Source organism: Silurus aristotelis (genome assembly GCF_946808225.1).
Source record: "Silurus aristotelis genome assembly, chromosome: 3".
Lineage (NCBI taxonomy): Eukaryota > Metazoa > Chordata > Actinopteri > Siluriformes > Siluridae > Silurus > Silurus aristotelis.
Window position 1 is genome coordinate 6,845,098 of NC_139576.1, and position 26,720 is coordinate 6,871,817.

The window sequence follows — 26,720 nt, forward strand, 5'->3', positions numbered from 1 at the left end:
TCTATATTTATTTCTATAGTTATTGCTGCAGTAGTGCTGGAGATTTTCTTTCCCTGCCACTCCAGATGATGAAATGGCTTTCAGGGCTGGACTCATCTCAAATGATGTGACAATCCCCCAATAGCAACCCCCAGAAAAAGTGCTCTCATGGTGGCAGATTCTGTACAGAACTATGGCCAAGACCTTCTGTAATCATTCAGGGTATGTGATCTGATATGATTATGCATACTTTTTTCTTGTTTGTCTTAGTCTAGGTTATAGTATATATAAAAAAATATATATATATACTCACAGAAATATATATATATACTCACAGAAATATATATATATATATATATATATATATACTCACAGAAATATATATATATACTCACAGAAATATATATATATATATATACTCACAGAAATATATATATATACTCACAGAAGTGGGTAGTAAATATGTACTGCTATACAAGCTGCCCATTGTCTATACTAAAATATATTCAAGTTTCATTTCTATAGTATTGTCCCCTGAGAAGATACTAAAATGGTTGCTGAAATGTTATAGGTGTTGGTAAATACATAAATACACACAAAATGGATCTCAAACAATTGTTCACATTTCAGCAACCACTATAGCTGTGTGAACAATTGTTTGAGATCCATTTTGTGTCTATTTATGTGAATCCAAAGGATAAACAATATACAAACTCGGAATGGTGCAAGAACTCTGTGCTTGCCTCTAGCTACTGAAGGCACTTTGTGAACACTATAGTGCTATTAGAGAATTGCAGAATGCTCACCCTGAGGGACTGTTTATTTTCGCTGTATATTTCAACCTTGCAAATCTTAAATCCGTGCTCCCTAAATTCTATCAGCATGTGGACTTTTTTAACAGGAAGGGGCAAACACACTGGATCTTGTTTACACAAACATCCCTGGTGCGTACGGTGCGGAGCACCGCCACCACCTCGGTTACACAGACCGCATCTTTGTTATGCTAATTCCACCACACAGACTGCTCGTCAGAAGCTCTAAACCAGTTCTGAAACAGGTGAAAACCTGGCCAACAGGAGCCACCTCCCTTCTTCAGGACTGTTTTAAGTTCACTCACTCATCAACTTGGAATACACATTATGCATTGATGACGTGACCATCTCCAAAAGCCATGGATGACCACAATGGTGCATGTGCTGCTAAAATCTAGAGCCTTCAGAGCAGGGGACAAGACGGCCTTAAGAATAGCAAGGGCCAAACTGTCCCAAGGACAGCAATTTGCATTGATGACGTGACCATCTCCAAGACCATCACAACATGCTCCAACCAAAAGGCATGGATGACCGCAGTGGTGCATGTGCTGCTAAAATCTAGAGCCTTCAGAGCAGGGGACAAGACGGCCTTAAGAATAGCAAGGGCCAAACTTCCAGGACAGCGGAAACATCAGCCGCATGTGGCAGGGCATCCAGGCGATTACGAACTCGGGTTAGGGTTAGCATAAGACAACCATGACGCCTCCCTCCCAGATGTGCTGACAGATTTCTATGCTCTGTTTGAGGTGCAGAACAATGTGGCGGCAAGTAAGACCACCCCTTCTCCCAGTGACCAGGTGCTCTGTCTATCCACAGCTAAAGTGAGGAAAACTCTATGCAGGGTTAACCACAGATGTTTGCTGGACCAGACAACATTCCTGGCAGAGTGCTCAGGGAATGTGCCAGCAGCTAGTGGATGTCTTTACTGACATCTTAAATATCTCCCTGTGCAGCATAGTTGTTCTTACATGACTCAAGACAATGACAATGACAATCATCCCTGTGGCTCAATGACTATCGTCTCAACACACTCACACTCATCGTAATTAAGTGCTTTGAGAGGATCGTCATAGGGCACATGAAGGCTGTCACCGACCTGGACAATAAGGACACATATGTACGAATGCAGTTTAGTTCAGCTATCAACACAAACTGAACATCTTTCTGAACATCTCCCTCTGCAACTGGATCCAGGACTTCCTGACTGGGAGATCAAGCACAGCATCTCCAGCACCACCACACTGAGCACTGGGACCACTCAGGGCTGTGTGCTCAGCCCTCTGCTTTTTACGCTGTTGACTGACGACTGTGTAGCAATGCACCAGTCGAATCACATCACTACGTTCTCCAATGACATGACAGTGGTGGGTCTAATCAGCGAAAATGTTGAGTCAGTATACTGAATGCAGGGGCAACAACTCACTCTAAAGAGATGCCTGTTGACTTTAGGAGAGCACAGAGCGCATATTCTCCACTGAACATTAATGGATCTTCCGTAGAGATCGCCAACAGCACCAAATTCCTTGGTGTTCATCTGGCAGAGACCTTCACCTTGTCACTCAATACCAGCTCAATCAGCAGGAAAGCCCAGCAGTGTCTACTTCCTGAGCAAGCTGAGGAAAGTCCATCTCTGACCACGTTCTACAGAGGGACTATCGAGAACATTCTAAGCAGCTGCATCACTGCCTGATTTGAATTTCTAGTCTGTAGGGATTTATTGGAATGCATTATAATTTTGTTATTTTTTTATTTCATTGCTATTAATGAGTAAAAGCTACACCTGTCAAAGAATATTTTCAAGTAATTTTTTCTATATAAGGAGAATCATTACTTTTACCTAACAATGTTTCTCGGATTTTAAATACATCTCAGTTTTGACCATCCCAAAACGTCTGATGGATAAATTGTCTTCAAGGTGATTCTACAACACTGAGAGTAAAAAAAAGGTCCTTAGTAGCACTAATGATACTCAAAAGGGGGATTATCTGATGCTCCCTCGCCATCGTAAAAAGCAGCCTTCCTTTTCAAAAAGTAAAAGTAAAAAAAAAAAAGTAAAAGTAAAACCCTTAACCATCAAGAGTCCTTGATGAATCAATTTTGTCTAAAGACATTCACAACAGATGTTTATTAGATCTCAACTTTGAAAGCTTTCTGTAATGCGAGTTATATAGAACCTACTGCTGTTGTCATTAATGAGACACAATAGTCTAAATGGCTACTAGCTAATTATTATTGCTGTAAATGTTTTTGTGATTTGCAACTCCATATTTCTTTAGGACAACCTCCATTCGGAATGCAGACAGGATTCTACAGAAATCAAAGCATAAGAAGAAACAAACCACACCACCAGCTTCATAATAAAAAAGCCCATCTTTCTTCCTGAGAGAGCTGAAATATTGCCCAGCTCCCACCACCAATCCTCTCTACAGTACGTTCTACAGACGGACTTTTGAGAGCATCCTGAGATGCTGCACTGGTTTGGGAATTGTACAATCTCGGGTTTAAAGATTTTATTTTCATAGTGAAAACAGAGAGAAGATCATTATGGTCTCTTTAAACTTCATCATAGAGAGTTACACAACAAACTGCATCCAATGAAGTATTCAGGACCTCGCGTGCAGACTGTTTAACAGTTTCTTCCAACAAGCCATTTGACACCTTAATACAAAGAGACTGGACTCACACACAAACACACATTTACATTCATGGCTTCTGGAAGACGCGATTATCCAGAGCGACTTACAACGGAGCAGCTCATGTTTAAGGGTCCTGCTCAAGGATCCAGTTGTGATAGCTTGGAGATGCTGGGATTTGAACTCCTGACATTCCGATCCAAGGTCCACTGAGCTACCACTACCTACTACAATTAAACAAACACCATTAATGAAACTTTCTGCACAAGTAACTGCTGCTGAACCACTAGTATTACAACGTTGTATAGTATTCACATTACAAAAAGCTCGTCTGAACAAAAAAAATTCACATTACAAAAAGCTCGTCAAAAAGCTCGACCAGCCTTCGCTCCCCACATACATCAACAGGCCTCGGCCGTCCACGACCCTGTTGCCGGTTTACCACTGTTCCTTCCTTGGACCACTTTTGATAGATACTGACCACTGCAAACCAGGAACATCCCACAAGAGCTGCAGTTTTGGAGATGCTCTGACCCAGTCGTCGAGTCCCAATTTGGCCCTCGTCTAACTCGCTTGATTCTTCACGCTTGCCCATTTTTCCTGCTTCTAACAGACCAAATTTAAGGAAAAAATGTTCACTAATATATCCCACCCACTAACAGGTGCCATGATGAAGAGATAATCAGTGTTATTCACTTCACCGCTCAAAATGCACCATCACTGTGTTTGTCTTATTGTGTTGTGTTACCTATATGTTCATTTATGTCGTTTAATGTAACACATTGATCCTGTAATGTTGTTTCGTTTCACTGTGTACAGAACTGTTTATAGTTGAATTTACAATAAAAGCTATATTAAAATTCCAAGTATTCAGAACGAGAATAAAATAAGAGCAATACACCATTTTGCTTGTCTCTGTTAGCATGAAACATGAAACAAACCTAATAAACGAAGGAATTCTAGGAAAGCCACCAGATTATTCGAAAAACCTACACTACAGATAATTTGCTATCCAATGGTCCCATGTTTTGTTAAACACGGTTTATCCGAGACATATTGGAAGCTATAACTTTGTCACTGTGCTTCTCAGAATTATGAGAAAAAGGATGCGTTGTTCTTAGACAGCTCCGTGTACAGACAGCACAGTGCTTCGCCATGCTTTCAGAGGTTACATAAAGAGAACACGCTTACGTAAATGGCTGGAGCTATTTTGATGATTCGGTCCCTGAGGTTTCCTGTGTGAAGCATCCTAAAGGTCTGAGATGATGCACAGCAGCAACAGCAGCAGGCCTCTGGGAGAGCGATGGAGCTTGGTGTTAGGAAGCTGCTGTAACAGAGAGGACCCACAGACCATCTGTGAAACCAGTGTGACGTTTGTTTTGGCCTGATTTGTGCCAAGATGCAGCATGGTAATGAGTAATAAATATACAGAACCCCAATCTGTCTGGCGATGAATATGTGGGACTTCTGAAGAGCGCGTCCCAGCACGGGGTCACAAGATCTCATTTTTGTATTCTTTGAAATAGACTATGAATCAGATCCAAATGGTTTATTACCATTAGAAGCTAGGAAAGGTATCATAATAACATGACTTGTAAAACTACCAAATGACTAATATATTCTTAGCTAACTAGCACACAGAGATTCCGCAATACAATGTTTGACAAGTTATCAACCATCAGGAGTCACTTTCAGACACTTCAAATACAAAACAAGGCGTCTATGACCTGTTGTACACCTATCTGGCCACAAGTTTCAAAATCGTCAAGAAAATGATTGACTAGTCATAATTGGGAAAGATTTATTTATTTTTTTACATTGTTAATGTATTTATATTAGGGCTGTCAATCATTTGAAAAATGTAATTGCGATAAATCCCACGATTGTCATGAGTTAACAATTAATCACACCTTAATCGCACATATTAATCTGCTCTAAATTTACCTTAATTAATAGTTTTTAAGTATTTAATCAGCATGGACAAATTTGATTCTTTATGTAAATGTACATTTATTAGTGAATCCATACTTAACATAGAGCATGAAGACGAAATATTCTTGTAAATGTTTTCAAGTAATTATGGTGTTTTAAATTACGTAAATCATCAGGACACAAAACAAAACTTTTGTTATGTTTCCACACGGACGGTTTTAATCGCCGGATGTGTGCTTCATGGCGGATTTTGGTCTGGGGAATAGGGCTACAAGTCTCTGATCCATTACAACAGTAGATGGCGGTAATGCTCCACTAAAAATGCAAACTGCCAATTAAAAAAAAAAAAAAAGAAGAAGAAGAATCATGGCGGTTTGTATGTTGCATTGAATGTTTAAATTTTGCCTCTTTTATATCTTCTTCTTCTTCTTCTTCTTTCGGCTGCTCCCATTTGGGGTCGCCACAGCGGATCATCCGTCTCCATACCACCCTGTCCTCTACATCTGCCTCTTTTACACCAACTACCTGCATGTCTTCCCTCACCACATCCATGAACCTCCTCCTTGGCCTTCCTCTTCCACCTACCTGGTGGCTCCATCCTCAGCATTCTTCTACCAATATAATTCATGTCCCTCCTCTGCACATGTCCAAACCCTCTTAATCTCGCCTCCCTCACCTTGTCACCAAAACATCCTACATGCGCTGTCCCTCTAATAAACTCATTTCTGATCTTATCTATCCTCGTCACTCCCAACGAAAACCTCAACATCTTCAGCTCTGCTACCTCCAGCTCCACCTCCTGTCTTTTACTTAATGCCACTGTCTCTAATCCATACAACATCGCAGGTCTCACCACAGACCTATAAACCTTCCCTTTCATTTTTGAAGATACCCTATTATTATTATTATTATCTTTTATATATAAATATAAAATGGTCAAACAGAAACGTGTGCTTTATTATCGCGTTTTGATCAAATTAGTGCCGTTGAAATTAATTTTTAATATTGTGGTATTAACGTGTTCATTTTAACAGCCTTCATTTATATACATTTTCACGTATCTCTACTTTGTCAAAGAATTATCATTTAAAAAAACTTTTGACTCCACTCCAGTTCAGAAAAACATGCTGTTCCTCTGTACTTTGAAGCCAAGACATATGAGGCGTTAAAGGAGAAACTCTGATGAGAGCATTTCCCCATGGTTCTGGTAAAGGTGTGTGTGGTGTTAGGGTTCTCTAACCGCGTTTCTGTAACTTTAGAAAACTTTCTTCTTAAAATGCTCTAATGGGCTGGAGAATGGAAAACTGAACTGCATCCATTATTCACATATACACTATAGGTTTGCTTTTTGAACATCCCATTCCACATAAAGTCTTCATTCACAGTTATAATAACCATCACTCTTCTGGGAGGGTGCAGTCAGCTTTCCAAATTAATCCCAACGGTGTTCAATGGTTGCGGTCAGACCTTTATAACAGGCTATTCAAAATCTTCGACTAATGTCAACCATATCTCCATGGAGCTGGCTTTGTGCACAGGAGCACTGCCATCCTATAAAGACATCCTATAATTGTGTTCCTGTGGAAAATATATGTATGTGTACTAAATAAGTAGGTCTAATAGGTCAATACTTTTTCTTTTAATACTTTAGGCTATTCAAAAGCAAACACATTCACACTTTAAGAGTTCTAAGCACACTATTATTCAGGCAGGAGTTAGTACTTTTACACAAGTACAGGAATTACTACTAATAAAGACGAATTTCGCACTTCAAAACATGGACAAACTTCTGCACCGGATGAGCTGTTCAGAGCAATTCATAATGACTTGATTGGAAAATCCATATACATTTTAAGGATTTATTACAAAGTCCTGTCTGAAGCCTCCAGGGGAAATATACAAGGCTTTGACAAAACTATATTGTTATTTGGTGGTATTGGAAGCAAAATTGCTTTCATTGAGTGGAAGTAAGGGATTTTTTGGCCATTTATAAAATGCAAGGATCGAGAAATAGTTAGCATGTGTGACTTTATTTTAGTAAAGAAATATACACCTACTGCCTCGTATAGAGCGTATATGACGAACGCGTCATGTTTTCTATATAGGATATCAAACAATCATATGGGGCTCTGCAGTACATGCAGTGAATAGACTTGCACATGTCCATGTAAGGCATCTATTCTTGTATTTACCCCTCTTTTTTGTGAGGAAGATGGGGGGGCACCAAACATGATGTTACATCTCACTTTCTTTCGGCTTCTCCCATTAGGGGTCGCCACAGCGGATCATCCGCATGTTTGATTTGGCATGTTTTCTAGCTGGATGCCCTTCCTAACACAACCCTCCCCATTTATCCGGGCTTGGGACCGGCACTGAGAGTGCACTGGCTTGTGCAACCCTAATGGCTGGGGTTGGTTCCCTGACCGGGGATCCGTTACATACCCCTTAGCAAATGTGCAGCTGCAACCCTAGTGGTGGCACGATGAGGCCTAGAAATAATACTTGCAATTCAAAGTTGCAATTCAAGTCTCCTAGTTCAAGTGAAGGGAAAATTTCATACTACAGCATCCGACAACATCCTAAACAATTGTGTGCCTCTGTGCTTATAGCTTGGGAAAGGCCACATACTGTATGGCTGAAAAAAGTGCGGTTTCCCAATACTGAATTTGCACCATTCAAATAAATATTTGCTCTTGTATGCATCTCTGTTCTTATTACATGACACATCAATTATCTTTTATATTATAGCAGCTATAAAATAGTTTATTCTCCAAAACGTTCCCAGAAAAGAGAAAAAAAGGGAAAATACATATGTTTCAGGAAATCCAAAGTGTAAACCCAAATGTTTTTGTATATTATTTCAAAACGTCTCTTAATGTCTGTCCTACTGCTTCAGTTTCATACTGTACCATTCTGTGGCGTGTAAATAAGAAGAAAACCAGGTACAAATGCGAACGAATTATTCAATTTAACTACAAAATAAAACTACAAAAAAAAAAAAACATTCAAAGAAACAAAGAACAAGGAAACCTGAACCATGGAATGAGCCACGCAACAACCACAAACATAACACGTCTCACGTGAGACAATGATTGCTGTGAATGGTGAGGTTATATACAAGTGATAATGAGCTGTGAATTGGAATCAGGTGAAAAAAAAAAACATCACGTGACAGTGGCTTGTGGGAAAGAAATTCTGTCTCATTTGGTATAATCCTTACACTTTGTTTTTATTTACTTCTTTATATTGAAGTGATAATGTTATATTGTTGGCTGAAAAAAAACCCAGCGAATGTCTTTATGATCTGCTTGTTTTGCACAGCAGTACAATAACAATAAAGTCTTCCATTCCCCGTGTCCTGAAAGCTCAACAAAACACCTTTCGTATTATCCTGACCCTGGTAGAAAGTCTTTACCATTTCTCAAATTAGACTGCAAGTCTGCTATACAAATCCCTGTCAATGAGTTTATAGAAACAATGATCAATCAAAAAAATGTAGCAGGCGCGATTTTCAAAGCTACTGTTCCAAAAAAAGGATCTGCACCATCTGACTAATCGTGACTATAAGTTAGATTTATCGTGGCTCAGAAAACAGATTACTATTGGCCCAAATGGTCCAGCTTCCTCTGGCCTGCATATCGGCGCCCAATGCCAGCAATCAGCTCATGCGATTCGCAAACCATATCGCAGGCATATGGAGCAGAACTTGCAGCTGTGCCACATCTGTCCAAATCTGTACTAGCATCAGATCTACTTGATTGCATTTAAGCCATTTTTTGGCTCAGGTTCCAAACACGACAAATTATATTAGCCATCTTTTGGCTGAGAATTATTAGTGCAGAAGCAGTAATTCTAGGAGCTGACACTCGGTGTTTAGGTAACTGGCTCATTTACGCTTTCTTTAACGTCACAAACAGGCGATTTATAACTATAAAGAAGTATGTGCAATATAGTGCAACTATAACCTGATGGAAAATGTTAACTGTAGGATGGTATAATTGTGGTAATAAGGATAATATGATATTATACAGTTTTCATGCTGCTTTTATAGAGAAATGTAGAGAAATTCATTTCATTTCATTTAACTGCTGATCGCTGCTGAAAAACAAAACAAAACAAAACAATAGAAACAGAAATTCCCATTGCTTCCACTAAAAATAGCTTTTTACATTAGCTGTTAACCATCACCAAATGGTTTATATTATGTAGTGTGTTAGTGTACATCAATAAATCAAACTATAGAAACCAGTATAAAAACATACTGGAATATGAATGCTGATGGTCTGCATTGGAGTCCAGTGGACAGCAACATGTCATCTACAAGTTGCCAAATGTTTGATCCTAATTGATATAAGACAGTGGTCCCCAACCCCCAGGCCATGGACGTGGGTCAATTGGTACCGGGCCACACAGAAAGAATACATGACTTACATTATTTCCGTTTTATTTATTACCTGATTCTGAGTTTTATTTTGGAAAATTACCGGATTCTCTCCCCCACATCTGTCTATGACTCACTCTTGATGCATGTCATGATGCCTCGGTCACATGTCTTACCTTCATCCGCTACCTTCTTAAAGGAGCTGCTCCGGCCGCTAACACATAATACATTACCGCTAAATTCAAACCCCCAAGTGAGCAAAATGAACAAAAAAAACAACACAGTGGATTTACGTTTATAATTATATATAGAAAATACCAGTTTTTATGCTCGTATCATTTTATTTTGTTGTATTTATCCGCCACACCTTAAAGGCCGGTCCGTGAAAATATTGTCTGATATTAATCCAGTCCGTGGTGCAAAAAAGTTGGGGACCGCTGATATAAGGCATACTGTAACATGTCACCATTAAAAGGCAACAAATTCCCAGCAAAGAACTACATCAATATTAATTCCATTAAAACCAATAGAATTCTCATTATAACCATTACAAATTGAATGACTGTTTCAATTAAATTTTTTTCACCAGGTGTGTCTATGATGCGATTCACATCTTGATTTTGAACACAATTTTTAATGCAATTTCGATGCAATGGGAAAAAAAATGATGCCATGGAATTAAATATGGTACAGATAGTTTAAATGTATTTCTTTGGTTCGTCAATGTTCTTAAGTGCCTTCTGACTTCTAACGCATGGCCCTTTCACAAACACGCCTTAGTAGTTAAAAAAAAAAAAAAAAAACGAAGAAAGTAAGTAAGAGTAAGTAAGAGGTCCTTTTTCTGTTGTATCTCCAGTATGATGCAGCTCTACCTCTGCCATGTTAATCTGTATTCTATGTGACTCTCAGGACACGCCACGGCCTCCGTAGAGTTGTGATGCGTCATATTCACGTAGCAGCGGCGATGCTGAGGGAACGCGCTCGAGAAACGGTTTAACGACAAGAAATCAATCTACATATCAAAAATTTTTACAAAATATTGATGACTTTCTAAATAATAAAAGTATAAATATAGTATAGTATCTCCTAATAGTTATATAAAAATAAATCGTTTTTTACCAATGCAAATATGTTAAACGCATAGCGATAAAAAAATGGCAACACTTTTTTTTTAAAACGATTGATCACATCGTTAACTTTTATTTAATCAGTGAATCTTACCATCCCTGGTGTCTACATATTCATTTTGATACCGCAAAAGATTTATCGCAACATGTGTCTTTGCCAGGAAAGAATGAAAAGATCTTCTGATGTGATTTCCATGCCAGAACTGCTAAATAAAGCCCTTAGGAAAGAAACGGATGCATCAGAAGCGAGTTTGAATCACATTACCATGATATCAGTGTTAAGAACTTTGTATAATAACACACCAGGTTTAACACTACTGTTCCTACAATGCTGGCACTGTGAGAGATCCTCCACCTCCATACAGCTCAATTTAACCACTAGTGACGCCCACAAGCATTGACATGAAGTGTAAATGTTTCACATTCCTCCATATGTCTACTATAAGCTGTTGTACTATTCTTTTAGAAACCTTGTTGATTCTAACATACAGTAATGATGAATCTCTGAGTTGGTCTGCACAAAAAAATGGTTCTTTAGACATTTTTGTACCACTTGCAGACCTTTTAATGTAGTAAGTGATAGGTTTATTGCAATAAATCCAGAAAAGTATGATTATGTAACCATATTTTCCAGTTCTGTTTAAACCAAATCCCCCAAAATCATTGACCCAAACCAGGCTCATGTAACGAATCCTATGCAAATGTTAATGTCAAGAAAATTCAACGTTTGAGAAGCTTCTTATTTAAGGTAAACAGTAGTGAATCTCTATTTATGAACTGTGTGCTCAGTGATGCTTCATGCTTACATCTTAACAAGTCCCTGAGGGCTGGTTATGCTTTATTGCACCTATGAATAGGTTTATATAATACCCCTAAGTGTATGAATGTGTGTGATAAACTGATGTCTTCATCCACTATGGATGGTAAGATTCACCGATTCGCATCGGTGCTTTGGCATAAAAGTTAATGCAGTGTGCATCGGGTACAAGTTGGCATTTGTATCTCGCAGCATCATTTTTAACATATTTGCATATATACCTACTATTTACCGTAATTTCCGGACTATTAAGCGCACCCAAATATAAGCCGCACCCACTGAATTTGACAAAGATTTTTATTTTTAACATAAATAAGCCGCACCTGTCTATAAGCCGCAAGTCTATACTAAAACTAATGAACTTTACACGGCTTTAATGAAAGACAGTGTCTGTTACACGGCTTGTATCTAAACAGTAGCCTACCAAGAAAGTCATTGTTTACTGTCTTCTTCCTTCCTTTCACAACAATTTCTCTCGGGAGTTTTTCTTTTGGCATCGTGGTTTAAAAATCACCATCGGTGAAGCTTCTGTGTTCACCAGTGAACACAGGTGAAGTGTGTTTTTTATGCCCGGTTGTTTTCAGCGTGACGAATGATTCGCATTTCCTGTAGACAGTCCGAGTGAGCGGCAGGTCAAACGTCAGAGGAACCTCATCCATATTTATGATGTGGTGCGGCCCGATTCAGTGGGAGCGCATCTGATTTAATATAAAGAGTTTCATTGGTTCACCTGAACCCGTTCCGCAATTTCATTGGTCTAATGTTATGGGGCTCAGTGTTTTGTCTTGAATTTTGTGAAACCGGGAAAAACCCCGGAAAAATCCATAAATTAGCCGCTTCATTGTTTAGGCCACGGAGTTCAAAGCGTGAGAAAAAAGTAGCGGCTTATAGTCTGGAAAATACGGTATTTGTATCTAATTGTTAGTAGATGCGCTATACTTTTATTATTTAGAAAGTGACCAGTAATTTGTCACCAATATTTGATATGTAGATCGATTTCTCATCGCTAAAACGTTTCTCGAGCGCGTTCTCTCAGCATCACCGCCGCTACGTGAATATGACACATCACAACACTACGGAGGCCGAGGCGTGTCCTGAGAGTCACATAGAATACAGATTAACATGGCAGAGGTAGAGCTGCATCGTCCTGGAGACACAACAGGAAATTAATATCTGTTTTTATTGAACCTTTTTTCTTTGTTTTTGTTGCACAACAAAGGAGTGTTTGTGAAAGGGCCATGCGTTAGAAGTCAGAAGGCACTTAAATAAATCACTTAAATAAATCAATAATTTGCTGTCTGTCTGAACCAAAAGAGTGAACTATCTGTACCATATTGAATTGTATGGCATCATATTTTTCCCCATTGTATCATTTCATTGAATCGCATTGTGTCGAATCAATTGGAAATCGGATCGCCCAGCATCGTAATAGGGGTGAATCGTATCACATCGCATCGGTAGCTGCTTCATACTCTATGTACCTTTAATGTATTGTATCGTTGGCTATGCATCAAGATGTGAATTGCATCAGCCTCAGTTACGGAGATGCACATCCCTAACATCCACTTACTAGATTCATAGCCTTGTGCCACACACACACACACACACACACACACACACACCCACACCCACACCCACACCCTAACAGTGCATGGAAATATTTTCCAAATTAAAGACTGTGGCGTACAAAAGGTTGGAGACCCCTGCTTTAGAATATACCCCACAATTTTGTTCAACTTTATGAAGCATGTGGAGGAAACCATACTTATAAAAGACAATCTTGCTAATGGGCTCATTAAACAAAGAAGCAATTAATTGCTTGCTAATTGCTTTGTAATCTCCAGTCCCATTCTTCCTTACACACATACACACAAATTAGATTTAGAAGCACACACACACACACACACACACACACACAAAGAGAGAAGAATGATTGAGAACAAAAACGTATGTATTCAGCCTGCAGGATCATACACAGTGTGAGAAGAAAAAGAGAAAGAGAGCAGATGATGAGAACAAATAGTCAAGATTAACCTGATTGGTCAGAGGAACTGTCAGTGAGCATTGCAGAGCAGTCAGGGGCAGGAGCAGGGGCAGGCACAGGAGCAGAAACAGGAACAGGAGCAGGAGCAAGAGCAGGGGCATTGGAAGGACCGGTGCTGACTAGCTTGGTGGCGTTGTCTGAGCCAGCTCCACCTTTCTGCTTAGTTTTCGTGGACTCTTGTGCTTTAAGCTTCTTGGCATGTTTACTCCCTCTGTAGTGCGCCTCGGCTTGGGTCTACAAAGGAGAACAGATGAACCATGCAAATGAGACTCATTTTCAGTGACTGGCATCACAGATGTCAAACACACACAGAAATACACGCACACACATACACGTCCAATCTGAAATGAGATCATGGTATTCAGAGATTAAGATTCTCAGAGATTACAATTGATTCAAAATCCACTTAAACACTGTGTGATGTGATTATATCCGGAAGAAGATGGGAAAATGCTGCCAAACGGTACTGTAACCGAATACAGGTTTTTCATACAGCCAGAGAGCAAACCATGACAATAATGGTCTCTTGAAAATTCCTCCACTTGTATTAACCATCTTGTTAGGAAGCCGTGAACAGAGCACAGGGTCAGTGGTTATAAACAGCCCCTGGAGCAGGTGGGTAAAGAGTCTTGCTCCAGGGTGCAACAGTGGCAGCTTGATGGTGCTTAAACTCATGACCTTCTAATCAATAGCTCCATTACTGTAACCTTTGGAGTTGGTTGAAATGTCTACAACTGTGTTCTGTAAACATACACAGAAGAAAATATACACTGCATAAATCCGGAATCTCATTGCCTCCAGCCGGTAGTGAGTGTGAAATTAACTGTATCATGTACTGTTACTGGGTAAATGAGCATCATTACATAATCAAAGTTTTCTCCCTACTCTTTGAAAACATCCAAAGTTGGAGGCACACAATTGTATATGATGTCTTGGGGTATGATACAATTCAATAGTCCCTTCACTTGAACTAGAAGACCCAAACCTGTTCCAGCATGACGATGCCCCTGTGCACAAAGCCAGCTCCATTAATATATGGTGTACATGGTTTGGAGTAGAAGATCTCTTCCTAAACAGATTTTACCTCAAACCTATTGAACACCTTGGGGTTGAATGTGAATGCTGACTGCACCCCAGGCCTCCTCACATCACCTACATCACTACCTGACTTTATTTACACCCTTGTGGCTGAATGAGCACAAATCACCACTCCAAATTCTAGTGGAACATCTGCCCCAGAGTGGAGGTTAAAAGCACATATAGTCAGGTGTCTACGCATGTCTGTCTTTAGAGAATATATATGTAAGGGATGGTAATATTCACTAGTTCGCACCAGTGCATCAGCACATGATGCACTTAGGCGTGTCCTGAGAGTCATAAAAGACATAAAATATAGATTAACATGGCAGAGGTAGAGCCGAGTCTTTCTGTAGACAGAACAGGAAAACAACATCTTTTTTTTTGGCACTACGTTATTATGGATATGATCATCCCTATTATATGTACATATGGGAATGTATATATGTTTGAATAATGTATAATTTAAATTGTTAGCGGTTTTTTTTCTTTACAATTTTAATGTGGTTTATGTTGTTTTCTTGCTGTCCTGTGATTATACTGTATGATGAAACTAATGACAAAATTCTAGTTAGTAGATAATAAAAAAACTACTAAGGTAGAATTCTAATCTATCAGAACGAAAACTTCGGCTTTTCTCAGTGAAAGACTTTCTAGAATTAGCATGGGATAAACTTGATCACAAAACGCTGAAATCTGACTTTAACAGACCTGAATAGTCCACAGTCACAGAGAGGAAATCTTTACAAGCTCATATTAAAGTGCGGTTCACTTTCAGCCGTGGATTTATACAGGAAAAATGGGCACTTAGAAAGGATTAGAAACCTTTTGAGTTTCAGTCTGCTAGCTCTTTACGCTGCTTGCATTCTCGTTTCCACCAGATCAAAGTGGCTAAGTCTCTGAGGACTTCAAATGCAGACGCTCTCTCTGTCGCTTTATTCTAACTGCACGGCTCGCAGGTTTCACGGTGTTTGGACAAACCCTAAGAGATTTCTCGTTATTTCTTTACATCACATCTGGAGATTCTGTGTAATTAACCTTTTCTCATCCTCTGGTTTCCTTATCTAACAAGTTGTCATTCTCTGACTATTCTTATCTGCGTTATATAAGTCTGCAGTTTTTATAATCTGCCACAATCAGCATTTTTTTTTCTCCCCAAGTTTCTCCATAAGACACGGAATAAATGTATTTCTCGCTCTACGACCTGTCAGCGGCTACAAAGCTGCGAAACTGCGAGAAACCCCTGTCAAGAGATGATAAATTGGGGCCATTATGAGAATAATGCAGCAGCTCAGCCCGCATTATCTTTCATTGCTTTTCCCCTACATTTACAACACTCTGCAGTGTAATAAAAAGGCAAACACGGTTATTTCAGATAGGACATGGCCTGCTTCTATTGAAAGATGCATAACTTTCCCAGTCAGTACGCAAACTCACTGAGTCAAAATAAGTAAAGGCAAACATTGATTATGAAGACGCGTGCTGCTGATGCAATCGTGGAATAAATAAAAAAATAACTGCCTGAGAGAAGTGCTCTTTCTCGCTTTCAGAGTATAAAGTAGCATTTCACAGATTCAGTCTAATCCAGTCTTAAAAATTCCACTGATTCATTAATGAACTCTTAGAAATTCTCTCTCTCTCTCTCTCTCTCTCTCTCTCTCTCTCTCTCTCTCTCTCTCTCTCTCTCTATATATATATATATATATATATATATATATATATATATATATATATATATCTTCTTCTTCTTCAGGTTGCTCCCATTTGGACACTACTCTGTCCTCTACATCTGCCCCTTTTAAACCAACTACCTGCATGTCTTCCCTCACCACATCCACAAACCTCCTCCTTGGTCTTCCTCTTTTCCTCCTTCCTGGGGGCTCCATCCTCAGCATTCTCCTACCGATATACCCCATGTCCCTCCTCTGCACATGTCCAAACCATCTCAATCTCACCTCCCTCACCTTGTCTGCAAAACGTCCTACATGGCTTGTCCCTCTAATAAGATCGTTTCTAATCCTGTCCATTGTAATCACTCCCAACGAAAAACCTCAACATCTTCAGCTCTGCTACCTCCAGCTCCACCTCCTGTCTTTTACTCAATGCCACTGTCTCTAAACCAGACAACATCGCATCACCACCTTCCTATAAACTTTCCCTTTCACTCTCACAGACACTCTTCTATCACAAATCACTCCTGCTATCACTCTTCTCCACCCACTCCTCCCTGCCTGCACTCTTTTCTTCACTTCTCTAACACACTCTCCATTACTTTGCACTGTTGACCCCAGGTACCTGAACTCCTCCAACTTCATCAGAAACTCTCTTTACTTATACTACACTCTTACTGTAATCTTCCTTCAGAATCACACCTACACCAATTCTCTTTCCATCCACACCATGATAGAACAGTTTAAACCCACCTCCAATGTTCCTGACCTTCCTCCCTTTACACTGGGACAACTGAACACACAACATGTCTACCTTTCTCCTCTACATCATATCAGCTATCTCTCTCCCTTTACCAGTCATCTTCCATCTCTGTAGTCCTCTTCCTCCTCTCCTTCGGCCAACAGTAGTTTAAATTTCCACCTGTACCCTGTTGACTAACAATACCTGTGGTGGTCGTTGGTAACCTGGTATGAAATTTAGGTTTGTGATCTGCATATTTGATATATATATATATATATATATAGAGAGAGAGAGAGAGAGAGAGAAAGAGAGAGAGAGAGCGAGAGAGAGAGAGAGAGAGAGAGAGAGAGGGAGAGAGCACATTATGAGTGGTGAAGAGAATATCACTGATTATCTCTTTATCATGGCACCTGTTAGTGGGTGGATTTATTAGGCAGCAATTGAAAATTTTGTCCTCAAAGTTGACGTGTTAGAAGCAGTAAAAATGGGCAAGTGTAAGGATTTGAGCGAGTTTGACAAGGGCCGAATTGTGATGGCTAGACGACTAGATCAGAGCATCTCCAAACCTGCAACTCTTATGAGATGTTCCCAGAATGCAGTGGTCAGTGTCTATCAAAAGTGGTCCAAAAAAGGAACAGTTCCTGCTCCTGTAGCTCAAATTGCTGAATAAGTTAATGCTGTTAATGCTCGACGGGTCTGAACTGTTTTGGCAGCAGAAGGATGCAAATATTAGGCAGGTGGTCATAATGTTATGCCTGATCTGTGATCATAACCTTTTTCCTGTTCGTTTAGTGTATATACAATTTATTTAAATATTTTTAATTCTTATTTGTGGTAATTCTTTCAGAATAATTTCAAAGTTAGCCGTTTCTGATAAGAGGCCATTGTTGTTAGCACAAGTACAATGGAATTCAATAGGAAAAGTGTTTCACCGATCTCACACAAGTGGTATAAAGTGATAGCAGGTAGTTTGACTGTTGGCTTCTTCAAAAGCTTTTGTTCTCACTCTCATTTTCCACTTTCGAAATTCCAAGTTATATTTATGAGAAACCCAACGTGGTAGTAGTGGAGACAATGGTAGAAATACATGCAACCTGAGCTAAAATAAAATGTATTAAAATCAAATTAATACCCACTGACTGACTGACTGTGACTATTCCTCCTTTCTTGCTTCCAGAACTGTGTTACTGGTTTACAGATGCAAAGGATTATTGTAGAATTAAATTAAATAAAAAAAAAAAAAAAAAAAGCATATTTTTCCTATAATTAGGTCCACCCCAGTAATGGTGTCTCAATGGGACATTATTGCAAACAGGGTTACAATGGTGTTCACTAGCTCCTTATCAGCAAGAATCAATAGCATATTACTAAAAGAAAAAGCAAGTGTATTTGTAGAACTTGAAATGATGGTGGAAAAGTACTACTCAAAGTCCCATAATCAATTTCTGCTTCAGAGAATTCAGAAAGTACTCACAGTGCTCCACATTTTTCACATGTTGTTACAGCCGTATTCCAAAATGGATTAAATTAATTATTTCCCTCAAAATTCTACAAACAATACCCCATAATCACAACATGAAAGTAGTTTATTTAAAATGTATTCAAAAATAAATAAATTAAACAAAAAACAATTAAAGCCTCAAGTCTTTTTGATGCTACAAGCTTGGCACCTACTCTGCCTGGGAAACTCAAGGACATTCACAAAGTCGTCCCGTAGTCACTTATTTGTTATCTTGGCTGTGTGATTAGGATCGTTGTCCTGTTGGAAGATGAACTGTCACCCCAGTCTGAGGTCCAGAGTGCTCTGGAGCAGGTTTTCTTCAAAGATGTCTCTGTACTTACTGCATTACTGCATAATTTTTTTTTTTATCCTGACTAGTCTCCCAGTTCCTACTGCTGAAAAACATCCCCACAGCATGATGCTGCCACCACCACCATGCTTTAATGTAGGGCTGGTATTGGACAGGTGATGAGCGGTGCCTGGTTTCCTCCAGACATGATGCTTGGCATTACGATAAAAGTGTTCAATCTTTGTTTCTCGGGTCGGAGAGTCCTTCAGGTGCCTTTTGGCAAACTCTAGGCGGATTGTCATGTGCTTTTTACTGAGAAGGGGCTTACATCTGGCCACTCTACCATACAGGCCTGATTGGTGGAGTTCTAAAGAGATGGATGTTCTTCTGCAAGGTTTGCCTCTCTCCACAGAGAAACGCTGGAGCTCTTTCAGAGTGACCATCTGATTTTTGGTCACTTCCCTGACTAAGGCCCTTCTCCCCCGATCGCTCAGTTGGCCGGGTGGCCCAGATGATGGAGTCCACTGTGCTCATTGGGACCGGAAATGTTGCAAAAATGTTTCTGTTTCCTTCCCCAGATCTGTCCCTCAATACAATCCTGTCTCTGAGGTCTACAGACGATTCCTTGGACTTCTTGGTTTGTGCTCTAACATGCACTGATAACTGTGGGACCAAATATAAACAGGTGTGTGCCTTTCCAAACCATGTCCAATCAACTATTTTTTACCACAAGTGAACTCATATCAAGTTGTTGGAACATCTCAAGGATGATGAGTGGAAACAGGATGCACCTGAGCTCAATTTTGAGTGTCATTGTTTGAATACTAATGTAAATTTGATTTTTTTTGTTTTATTTGTAATAAATTCACCAAGATTTCAAATAAACTACTTTCACATTGTCATTATAGGGGTTTCTTTGTAGAATTTTGAGGAAATTAATAAATTTAATCCATTTTGGAATAAAGCTGTTACATAACAAAATGTGGAAAAAGTGAAGTGGAGTGAATACTTTCCGGATGCTCTGTATAAGACACATCTGACACATTCTCCGAAAAATGCATGGTGGTATTGATGATGCTATTAGCATCAAGGTTTGAACTTTTGAAGAGGTGACAAAGATCGAGAGACTTGAGTGCCAGTGTTTCAGACAGACCCGAAACAGGAGCTAATTCTCAGCGGTTCCATGATCAGGTAGCTGAAAAGCATTGTGGATAATGCAGGAAACTGAAAATAGGGCAGATGAAATTTTAACAAAACTGTAAATAAAAAAAAACTAATACTTGGACGCCACTGCAGATTAGGTTAATTATACATATTAGGTATGCAAGTCACTCATTGTCTTCAATGAAGGTCTTTCATATTATATATTTTTTTTATATATATTTTATGTTGGCTTATTTTCCTTTAACAGAAGTCTAGTCTTGTGTTGTTATTATTATTATTATTATTATTATTATTATTATTAGTTCCATGTAAATGAGCAAATATCATAACTCAGAACATGCTTTAATGCAAATAACAAGTTAAGTGGGTGGTGCTTGATTTCCCAAAAGAAAAAAGCCGAATCATCATTAATGCTCAAACCACCAGCTCATATTTATGTTGTATGAAAGGGTAAAGATTTACAGAGGAAACAGTTGATCTGTCATTCCTGGCTCATCTTCATTTCTACGCTACTTTGATGAATAATGTCTGATATGGGAGCCATGTTGGATTTAGTCTTTGATTGTTTAGCTTTAATCATGAGGAAAAGTGTGAGCTGTCAGCAAACCATTCCATTCACAGACCCAGTTTCTTATTTTTTTCTCTTCAAAAGATAAATATATTTCAATTATTCTCTATTACTAATCATATTTAATACCTTCATGCTATTCTGAATAAATAAATAATTTTTAAAACATTTTATTTATATAAAAATGAACATTGTCACAAAGCAGATTTAAAGATATCTGGATAGAAATAGTGATTTATCCAGAAAAAGAACGAGCCAGAGGAGACAGTGGCTAAAAAAAACAACCCTGGGAGGATATTAATAATTCAATAACATTCGATTCAATTTTATTTTCACAAAGCAGCTTTAAAGAAATGAATAAATGAGAAAGAAACCTTGAGAGGAACCAGATTCAGAGAATCATGTGCACTTTTGAAATATCTTCAATTTCAAATTGAGATTATCTTTAAGTCTATAAAAAAAAAGAGGTGAAGCAATACATTGACCAAAAAACATTTGTGTACTTGAGTAAAAGTAATAATCCACTGCTTGAATATGAATCCAGTCAATGTTTCGACTCCTCTATTTCACGATACTACTTGAGTACAAAAAGTCTCGCTGTTGAATGGACTTAAGAATCACAAGTGAAAGTAGTGATCTATAAAACCACTATATGGACTATTGGATTGGGGCAGCTCAATTTTCCAGTCATATGTAGTTTGTTTGCCAAACTGTCGGAGGCACAAAATTGTAAAGTATGTAAAGTATGTCTTTGGATGTAATAGAATAAAACTTTCCATAAATTTGAACTAGAAGACCCGAACCTGTTTCTGCATAAAAGAGGCTTGTGCACAAAGCCAGCTCCTTGACTATATGCTTCACATTTGTTGGAGTGGAAGATCTTGAGTGGCCTGCTATAGAGCTCTGACCTCAACCTTATTGAACAACTTTGAAATGAATTGGAATGCTGACTTCAGCCTGACTGCATGTTCTCAGAACAGTGAAGGTTATTATAACAGCAAATAGGGATTAAATGTGGAATGGAATGTTCAAGAAGCAGAAATAAATTTTATAGTGTATGTGTGTACAATAAATGCTGTTCACCTTTCTATTCTCCTGCACATTGGATCACTTTAAGGAGAGAGTTTTTTATACAGAAACACATCAAGAGGACCCTCCACACCAGAGCCATGGGGTTATGCTTTAGTGGAGTAAAACGTTTTCCCATAATGATAAAGTATAAATATACACTATATTGCCAAATGTTTGCAGACACCTGTTTATGAGTATGATGTGAACTTTTTGAGCATTGCATTCTAAATTTAGTCTCAATATGCTCTTATAATTCCCTCCACTCTTCTGGGAAGATGTTCCACTACATTTTGGAGTGACCTTGTAGAGATTTGTGCTTATTCAGACACAAGGGTGTTAGTAAAGTCAGTGATGTAGGTGAGGTGCAGTAGGGTTAAGGTCAGAGCTCCGTAGCAAGAGATCTTCCACTCCAACCCATGAAAACCATATTTTGTGAAGGGAAAGTTTTAAGGTACTACAACCTATACAATTGTGTGCCTTCAGCTTTGTGATAACAGTTTGGGAAAGCCAACATATGGCTGGGAAAGTCAGGTGTCTCAATACTTTTGTCTATACAATCTATAAATAAAGTATAGATATATATGTCTTTAGATGCGGTATCATTAGATTTTCCATTTAACTGGACTAGAAGCAGTGGTGGGCGGTCAGGGCCAGCAAAGCCTTCTCTTCTGGCCTAAACACTATCAGAAGCACTGACCTACATTTACAACCTAAATTCTAATATCTGTTCCATTAAATTTTATTAATTTATTCCCAACAGTCTATTCTCTGTAGCGTTTCTCTTTCGGCTGCACTTCGTCCAGTACGTGTATGTGGATATTAGATTTTTTGTCCAATCAGATTTCAGCCTCTATGTGCTGCCAGGCCAATTTAATCTGCTCAGGGCCTTCAAAGTCAGTACTGCTGAGCTTTTTATCATTGAGAATATTACAAACAGGTCTGTTTCTTTAAACAATTAGATTTCATATTCGCCTCACAGAATAGCATCAGCATTTTTCCGTCCTCTGATTGGTTGGTCAGAGGGAAACTGTTACAGCAAGTTCGACTAGCAAAACACGTGTGTAGCTCTGCACACATTAATACATCAGAGTTCAACTTTTTTATGCCTACGAAGAAAGACAAATTGATTTGGTCTCAGACATACTTAAAAATCCATTTTGAAGAAAAGCTAGACATCGGCCAACCCTGAAGCTAGCAGGTCTCAGCCTGGGAAAGTGTTTGTTCTCCACTTCCAGACCAGTGAATACGAGCGGTACCACTGGATTACAGCCACTGAGGAGCGCTGCAAATTATGAGTCTGCATCTCTGGTGAGTAGGTTGTATTTTATTTTGATATTTCATGTTATTGTCATGTTATTAGACAAATATTGATTTTGAACTGCTCCAGATGATGTAGGTGCACAGTTGTGGTTGTAGTGTAGAGGTTTGAAGCTTGCTTTAGTAAAATGGTATTCACCCTCCATATGCAAAATGTCTCTCTTTCTGCAATGCCACGCATTGTTATATTGCGATTTTGTATAGTATTGATGCTTTCTATAATTGTGACATGATAGTGGTGGTATTAAGAGGTGCATTAAGTCGGGTAAGTCCTCACCTAAGGCCCAGTTATCAAATGCACGGCCCGCCACTGCCTAGAAGACCCAAACCTGTTCCAAAGCCAGCTCCATGAAGATATGCTTTACATGATTTAGAGTGTAAGGTCTTGTGTTGTCTAGTATAGCGCTCTGACCTCAACCCTATTAAATACTTTTTAGTGCCACCCAGATGAGGATGGGTTCCCCTTTTGAGTCTGGTTCCTCTCAAGGTTTCTTCCTCATACTATCTCAGGGAGTTCTTCCTTGCCACAGTTGCCACTAGCTTGCTCATCAGAAATAAACAATTATAAGGAACAAACATATAGCCAATAAACTTACACAATCTTTAATATAACCTTATTACAGCTTTATCTGTGTAAAGCTGCTTTAAGACCATGTCCATTGTAAAAACTAAATAAATAAATAAAATAAAACTGATTTAAATTTAATTAAATTGAACCTTTGGGATGAATGTGAACCCCAGGCCTCCTCACCTCACCTACATCAGTACCTGACTTTACTAACACCCCTGTGTCTGAATGAGCACAAGCGCCATAACTAAACTCCATATAGTAAAGTATAGTAAACTTTATGCATTAACACTATTAGAAGTTGAATAAGAAAGAAAGCTTGATCCGTTATCGTTAAGACAGCATGCTGAAACAATCACCACACCAAAACCAGCCTTAAATAAACCAGTATGTCCATGACCCAAGGACAAGGGACAGACATCGCATTAAAAAAGAATATTAAAAAACCTGAAGGACGTGTTCTGTGAATTATAAGATAATAGGAACATGCTGGATTTCTGTTCTCCACTGTAGAATTAAAATAAATTATGGAATATGATTTGCAGCCAGGCCTTCAAACCAAAGTCCAGCTTTAAACCAATAGGCAGATCTATTCATCATACTGATACAGAATAATAAAAAAAAAAAGATAGTGTTTCTCATCTGTATGTGAGCATGTGAGTGGTGTTCATATCTTTGTCCATATCCTAGTGGTCACTTCCGGTCACTACTTGCTTTTTAAGATATCGAACATTTCGTATCATCCATGCAAGAGACAAGGAGAAAGAAAAAAGAGAAAAACCGAACTTGTTTTGTAAATGGAAATGTAACTATATGTAACTGGTATATCATTAATAAAAAATTAATAATAATTTGCACAATCATTCATCAGCTGTACTGGATGCTGCTGCAATGTCACTGTGTTTGTCGTCTCATCGTCTTGCGTTGGATGCACTAAATTAATTCACACGTACCTTAGGAAGGGTCACAGTTAGTTTTGCGTTTTTATTATTCATTTTGTTATCTTGTGTTAATTTAGGTGGTTTCATGTAGAACATTGGTCCTGAGAAAGTGTTGTTCCACTACACTGTGTATGATACTGTGTAGCCTACTTGACTTTGTAAATTACATTCAGGTTAAAAACTTGTATAACTTAGAATTTCATATAATCTTGGGCATAATGTTTTCCTCTATGTGTGTTTCCCTTGATTTTGTGGCCATCTTCCTGGTGTGTATCTGAAAAGAAAAGGTAAGTTATAGCTGAGCTGTGATTAAGACAAAATTAATTTTGCTTTAAAATATATTATATTTATATATAATATATTTTAAATATTAAAAAGTGTCATTTGTAAAATGACACTTTTCCCATCGATTTGATTAATTCACAATTCGGACCCAATTTCATTTGTATTTATATTTTTATACAAATTAATTATTTGTATATAATTTTTTTTGTATTTATATTTTTATGATTTTTGACATCATAAGGGCATAGTTACAGTTTTAAAGCCTGTCAATGTTTTTATTTCAATCAATAAATTTTATTTGTATAGTGCTTAGAACAATGGACATTGTCCCAATACTTTCATTAATAACAATTACAAATTATACCATTTATCAGGGAACCATCCCCAGCCACTCTTAGTGCCGGTCCCAAGCCCGGATAAATTGGGGAGGGTTGCGTTAGGAAGGGCATCCAGCGTAAAACATGTGCCAAATCAAACATGCGGAGGATCCGCTGTGGCGACCCCTAACGGGAGAAGCCGAAAAGAAAGTTTATACAACTGAGCAGTTGAGGTTTAAAGACCATGCTCGAGGGTCTACCATTGACCTTTTAATCAGACATCCAAAATCTTAACCACTAATAAAGCATTATTAACATAACTTCTTCAGCAGTTTGAGCTACAGGAGCTCCTCTGTTGGATTGAACCACATGGTTCTGTTAAGGTTGAGACCACTTCTCAACCTTAACAGAAGATGAGATTCTGCAAGTCATCCAATCTTGCAATCCCACCACCTGTCCTCTGGATCCAATCCCTTCAACTATGCTTCAGACCATCACACAAGATCTCCTGCCCTTCATCTCCACAATCATCAACGGGTCATTAACATCTGGCTATGTACCAACTACCTTCAAGCAAGCAAGGGTCATTCCCATCTTGAAGAAACCTGCTTTGGATCCATCAGACATCAACAACTACAGACCGGTATCACTTCTTTCCTTTCTTTCTAAATCTCTGGAACGCACTGTTTTTAACCAACTGTCTGTCTATCTCTCACAGAACAACCTCCATGATCCTAATCAGTCTGGGTTCAAAGCGGCACATTCCACAGAGACGGCACTTTTGGCTGTTTCTGAGAAACTGCTGCTCGGTCAGCCAAGCTGTCATCTGTACTTATCTTCCTGGACCTTTCAGCAGCATTTGACACAGTCAACCACAAGACAATTTTGTCAACCCTCAAGAGCCTCGGTATCTGCGGAACAGCATATCAGCATGCTTGACAGACATATCTTCATGGATGAGTGCTCACCAACTAAAACTCAACCCCAGCAAAACAGAACTGGTCATCCCAGGTGATTCATCTCCAGGTCAAGATCTCCAAATAACACTTCATGACTCTCTGCTCTCCCCTTCAGCCACTGCTCGTAACCTTGGGGTAACTATGGACAATGAACTGTCCTTCTTCCCACATGTCGCTAATGTCGCTCGTTCTTGTCGATTTCTTCTCTATAACATCCGAAGGATTCGACCATTTCTGTCCATACAGGCTGCCCAGGTGCTTGTTCAGTGTCTTGTCATTTCAAGACTTGACTACTGCAACTCTCTGCTGGCAGGTCTTCCCCTGAACGCTATTCGTCCACTGCAAATGATCCAAAACGCAGCTGCACGACTTGTGTTCAATCAGCCCAAGTTCTCCCACACCACCCCACTGCTGCGCTCCCTTCACTGGCTTCCAGTAGCTGCACGTATCAGATTCAAAACACTGATGTTTGCCTACAAGGCCAAAAATGGACCAGCACCATTTTACCTCAGTGACCTCATCACAT

At 38.9% G+C, this 26,720-nt stretch overlaps 1 protein-coding gene and 1 long non-coding RNA gene across 4 annotated transcripts in view; one reads left to right on the top strand and one right to left on the bottom strand.

The window, feature by feature from the left end:
• The window catches only part of LOC310723784, a 222,307-nt gene that overhangs the window by 28,645 nt on the left and 166,942 nt on the right, over positions 1 to 26,720 (top strand). The window lies entirely within an intron of this gene.
• Positions 1 to 26,720, bottom strand: part of znf385b (zinc finger protein 385B) — a 264,689-nt gene that overhangs the window by 12,693 nt on the left and 225,276 nt on the right. For all 3 annotated transcript variants that reach the window (XR_014532739.1, XM_083537057.1, XM_083537058.1), the window contains one exon: positions 13,716 to 13,959. Coding sequence is in view for 2 of the 3 variants with exons in the window: in XM_083537057.1 (XP_083393183.1) it covers positions 13,716 to 13,959 (244 nt within the window). In the remaining variant the exon portion in view is untranslated. The remainder of the gene's footprint in view (positions 1 to 13,715; positions 13,960 to 26,720) is intronic.